The sequence below is a fragment of the Macrobrachium nipponense genome, chromosome 34 (assembly GCF_015104395.2).
Source record: "Macrobrachium nipponense isolate FS-2020 chromosome 34, ASM1510439v2, whole genome shotgun sequence".
NCBI classification, from domain to species: domain Eukaryota; kingdom Metazoa; phylum Arthropoda; class Malacostraca; order Decapoda; family Palaemonidae; genus Macrobrachium; species Macrobrachium nipponense.
Window position 1 is genome coordinate 28,142,095 of NC_061095.1, and position 6,000 is coordinate 28,148,094.

The window sequence follows — 6,000 nt, forward strand, 5'->3', positions numbered from 1 at the left end:
TTAAAAATACCCTATACTATGTAATACATTTGCATACACATTTTAAACATTAAAGCATGATCATTAATAAAATCAACACATCGATTGTTAAATTTGCACTATTTTTAACTATATTTTCGGAACAGCGGCAGGCGCCAGCTTACAAGAATGAACATAAAAAACATATTTGATGATGTGAAGGGCAGTTTCAAAAGCTGCCTTTGTATCATATTCATGTGCAGAAATAAAAATACCTATACATAATACATTTTCATACACATTTTAAATTTAAAAGCATGAACATTATAAATCAACACATCCAAAGCTAAATTTGCACTCATTTAACTTAATATTTTTGGCATAGAACAGCATCAGAGGCATATATTTTACCCTAATACCTATGTAATAACTCTCAATACAATTTTTTAATATCACTTCCATAACCTTTGTGGGCTGAACGGTATTTCTACAAATGTATGTATACTCGTTAGACATAACGGCGCTATCAGCGCTGTTGACTGAAAATTGTGCTGTAAAAATACCTTAAAATGCCTTATTTTTTTAATGAATATTTTTGACAACAGTTGTAAAACCGATTCGCCACTGAGCGATTGCGCCGTTAACCGCTGGCCGCCTGTGTATGTGTGTATGTATGTATGTATATATATATATTATATATATATATATATATATATATATATATATATATGATATATATATATATATATATTATATATTATATATATATATATAATATATATATAGATATATATATATATATATATATATATACTATCTATATATATATATATATATATATATATACTACTATATATATATATATACATATACCAAAAAGTAATACGTAATTTGCAAAATTTAAACAGTATACAAACTATATATATAATAATGATGATTTAAATAAAGGTTGTTTTGCTTGCTATATCCAATTAAATTATACACCATGTATTATAATCATATTGGTGTGTGTGTATTATATATATATATATATTATATATATATATATATATATATATATATATATATATATATATATATATATATATATATATATATATGTAGAGCTATGTTTCAGAGTTTCTTTTATAACAGTGTAGGTTCAGACATTAGTCTGTTATACAGGCAGTCCAAGGCTTACGACGGGGGTTCTGTTCTTGAGACATGCCATAAGCCGAAAATCGACTTTTAATGCTTTGGCTGTATTAAAAACAATGTAAACTGCTTCCTTATTGCATTTTTCATAAAACAACCCTTAAAATATTGATTATTTTTGCATTTTTGGAGTCATATTTCTTCTGCGAGAGTGGCAGCACAACTTTCGTAAGCCTGGAACATGAGTCATAAACTTGGAATTAATTTTTGATGAATATAATTAAAAAGCATTCTAACCTCGGAACGTCGTAAGGCGAACCTGCCGTAAGCTGGGGACTGCCTTTATCGGCAAACTACTATATTTATGTTCATGATTTTGCATGTAAATTTTGGGTTCTTAAGTATAATTGCTTTGAGCTCATAGTTATTACACTGGAAAACTAACACACAGACTTGAGAGTAGTAGCTGCAGCAAAGACAAAGAGTTTTGTTAACATAGTAATGGTGGTTTGTCATTTGGGGACTGTATTAACTTAATGGGTTCTAGATCATTCCTGTTTATTATAGTAGGACCCAAGAGGTATAAAATATCATGTGTGTTGCAACCTGTAGGTCTGTAAAGGTCCTTTGTAGTGGTCATTCACCATTCAGCTGCACTATTTTTTTTCCCTATTCATTCATTCCTTCTGTTCTCTTCATGTATTGGTCCTATGCACTTCTTTATCTTTACCATTCTCTAATTTTTATTTGAATTAGGACAAACCCTTTGGATTGGTACTAGCATTGTCAAATTCAGAGTTGTAAAATCTGTATATTTAAACATAGCCTTTATTAAACTTTATTACATATTTTCAGGTATCTGTCACAACTAGTCTTCATTTAGATGATGGAAGTAATGATGGTTCTCTTATTGTTGATGTAGAGTCACCAGCACCATCTACACCTGGTAAGAATAATGTGCCTTCAATTGTCTTTTACTTTCAGTGTTTAAAAGAACAGGTTTGATTTATGTTTTTAATTTTTAAAGCATAATTTAATTAACACTTGGAAGTAAAATTTTTATAATATTTTTTATACTCTTAAAAGTTGTGATGTGATGACAGTTCTCTGGTATAAGCAATGAACTAACTTTGTATTGGTTCCAGATTATAAAGATATTTCCATTTACTGGGATTCCATTTGATATGCTCAGTTTTGTTCTTTAAATGTTCCTTGTCAATGACACTTTTGAGTCATAAAAATGTATTATTGTAAGACAGGGGTTTACCTTAGTCAAACCACTGGCTGTGTGATTTTTGTACTTGTCATTCAGGCAAAATAGCTGTAATGCCAAACAAGCTTCAAAGCAATCAGGAACAGTACAGCTTGGCAGAAGCAGTACCAGAAATGTTAGAGGAACATAACTATTTCAAGATTGTTGTTACAATTGGATTTTTGTCATATTTCTGTTTTTTTAAAGGTTCCATTAAAACTCAGATGTAAATGTAAATGGAAGGAATCTGTCGGTTCAAATGGGGATGTTATAGGAATAAACATTAATATTAAAATGACAGAATTTGTTAGCTGAAGAAGGGATTGAAACTTGTGTAGTTGAAAACTCATGTGATTGAACATGGCTATAGCATAAGCTTTATCATACGTGTAGGAAGTTTTTATTTTAAAAATTATGGCCAGTCTGATTATAAAGCCATGGTTATTTTAAGTAAAAGATAATTATAGGGCCCTCTTGAAAAATTGTACTGCACTATAGGGGTGAAACTCTATTTAAAATAGTCTCTAAGCCAGGAAAATTCTGTGTTAATGAGATTAAATCTAATGTTTTGGGACTTTTATATCGTGAATAACTTCTGATAAATTTATATTTATTCTATTGAGATGATGTGTCCCTCCATTAGAGCTGTAATGACCTGACACTTAAGTTGATTTTAAGATTCTTTCATATTCATATTTGTATATGTATAGTATTTACCCTTACATTTTTTATTATTCATTACTTAAATACATTATCATTGTCACTGCCTCCCATACCTTGTGATGTAAAGGGCCCTGTGAAACTGTGTGTATTTTTAATACCAAACTGCATTTGATCATATTTTTGGGTATATGGCATTAACCTGTTTGTGAATTTCAGTGTCATTATCAGGGAGTGGTATTATTGGAGGTAGTAATCTCCCACCTTCATCATCTGGGGGTACTCCTATTCGGGGTCAGAGAAAGAGAGGACGGCCCAAAGGTTCCACTCTTCGGGGACGGTTATCTAGATCTGCTGATGGGGTTTCTTCATCTCCAGCAACATCAGCAGTTTCTTCATCTGTTGGTGTTGGTGGTGGGTCATCTTCACTTCCTGGTAGCGGCTCCCCAGGTACGTTCTGCCTCGTCTATTTTTCGTACAAAGATCAGTAGTATTAATAAAGTGTTTAGTATATAATCAAAGAGGACAGTCATTTATGTCTTGTAGTGTTTTATATGTTAACATCCATGAACTTGAAAATATTAAGTTCAAAATAAAACATCACAACTGTATCCTATACAGTTAGCATATTTAGTTCTGAACGTAGTTAGTGTCCACCTCTAGGATTCTTGGTTAACTGCCATTCCTAAACATGTAGAGCATAAGTCTTTGAGCTGGTGCTAGGATTCTGATAAATTAGTAGGCAGGAAAGAATATAGATATTTAGCACAAAATATATCAGTGGGAAGATTTCACAAAACAGATGTATGCATGGCCAAGCTTTTTCAATTTGATGAAAATTTTTCTTGTTTTGGATGTTTTTATAAAATCTCTTAATATAATTTTTAACTACTGCAATCCTTAATTAAACCATATAATGCTCCATACAATAGTATTATTATTAAATTAGAATACATTGAGCAAAAATGAAGGTGGTGGATTAGTAAAGTTCAAGATTACTTGAACTCTTCTTAAATGGAATTTCTTAAAAATTACATTCTGTACAAATACTTAATTTAGAAACACAATGTCAGATAAACAGAACCACCTCACACACCTTCAGAATGGTCCCAGATTCGTTTGCTGGGGCAGAGGACTCCCTTCTGCATTCTTGGGGCAACCTGGAAATTTACGTCTTTTCTATGTTTTGCCTCATTTGTCATGTAAGAACACAGTAATGGGTTCCATGAATGGCTGACACCAGAAGCTCCTTTGTGGCCCCAATCAGAGTGGTTCCTGGATCTTCTAGGTTCGAGCATGGTCTCTGACTTGCTTCCACCTCAGCTATGTATCGGATTCTAGATGCCATGGATACCTTGCATTTACAATTTTTGTTGTTTTTAATCAGTTTCCAGCTGGCGCCAGAAGATTTACCCTAAGGTTAAGACCAAATGTTTGTTAGCTATGAAAAATACAATTTTAATTTATAAATTTGTCATTTCAGATTTGTTAATACTGTACTGATTTTTTTCCTTTTTTCTGAACTTCAGGTAGTGGAAACAGTGGTAGTCCAGTAGGTTCTAATGGAGCAGGGGGAAGTGGTCTTCCAATGAAAAGAGGTCGAGGACGACCTCGTCTACTGCCACTGGGTCCTGGCCATCAGGGAACGAGGACTCCACCAGCTTTACCGTTGGCTTTAGGCACAACTCTAAATACCCCAAAACCAGATGATAATTCTCAGAAACCTTTTGGTTTTTATACGTGAATGCAATTTTTATAAAAAAACAATTGACATATCATGGAACGTTTAATGTGGGAATGGTAACTGATACTCATTGTAAAGTTATTTATTCTATTTATTCAAGTTTTGATTGCTGATAATCAAAACAAAAAGTCAACTGTTGTTTATGCATTCTTCATGCTTGGAGGAATTAGGCCTAATTTATATAGTAGGCTTGATGAGCATTTTTAATATTTGGAATTTGGTGATTTTAGGAATGTAATTTTCTCAGGTTTAAAAGATTTTAACAGTTGAAAATATTTGAAATGTGAAAGACCTAAGTGATGAAATTTTGGAAAGCAAGTGAAAATTTGAATTGAAGTTAAATTACAGTGATTTGTTAGAGTTTGTGCAATAATTGGGAGTGATGAATATTTTAGATTTACTGAAAAACATTATTGTATGTTTTGAAATCTTCTTAAAAATGTTAAAAAGTCTTCCTTAGTTATATTGTCAAGGTAATTGAAAGTCAACAAACTGGTTTATTTATGACCATAGTCCAAAGTATTGTACATATTCTGTAACAATGGCATTTTGAGTTGGTTTTGGAAACTATATGGAATCATTTCCACATCTATGTTATGTAAGAGTCTTGGATTTTTTCTGGGAATGTAAAAATTAGAATTTTATTACTATAATATATTGTTTAAAAACAATGTGCTAGTTGAATATTTTAGATTTATATCTATTTCCTCTGAACAATGAAAAGTACAGAATTAATAAAATACAGTATATTGGCTATATTATTTCAGTTTGATCTTATATTTTAATAAGTCCATTGTACTGAAACATGTCAGCACTCAGACTTAAACATAGTAGTCTCTCAAATTAGTCTCTTTGTCTGCTGCATCACCTCACCACACATCGTATGACATTACCCCCCAGTGGTGTCAGTCCATTAACGATACATCTTACATTACCATGCTTGTTCTCTTTTCTTGGATTGACAGTAGATTCCATGAATGAAGCTGAATGAATTAAATGTGCATATTCTTTTGGAAATTATTAGTATGGTTCAGTCACTAGATTAAAAATACTTCTTTCATTATTTGTGGAGATTGCAGTGCAAAACACAGTGAGTGGCTTAATTCATATTCCACTGATCAATATGGCCAGTCTTCTCTTGAGTTCTGTGTATCCTCTGATTTTATCCTGTGAAATGAACCACCCACCAGTATTTCTGGTAATAGACTAGATACCTTGTTCACAGATGTTGTGTGTCTTAAAGTCCAAGGTT

General features: G+C 32.0%; 1 protein-coding gene across 2 annotated transcripts in view; it reads left to right on the top strand.

Annotated features, from left to right (window-relative positions):
- LOC135207997 (chromatin-remodeling ATPase INO80-like) overlaps positions 1-5,591 on the top strand; it is a 140,642-nt gene extending 135,051 nt beyond the window's left edge. For both annotated transcript variants that reach the window (XM_064240087.1, XM_064240088.1), the window contains exons 23-25: positions 1,948-2,038; positions 3,224-3,454; positions 4,534-5,591. In XM_064240087.1, coding sequence (XP_064096157.1) covers positions 1,948-2,038; positions 3,224-3,454; positions 4,534-4,748 — 537 coding nt within the window. In that variant the 3' untranslated portion in view covers positions 4,749-5,591. The remainder of the gene's footprint in view (positions 1-1,947; positions 2,039-3,223; positions 3,455-4,533) is intronic.
- Positions 5,592-6,000: the final 409 nt, after the last annotated feature.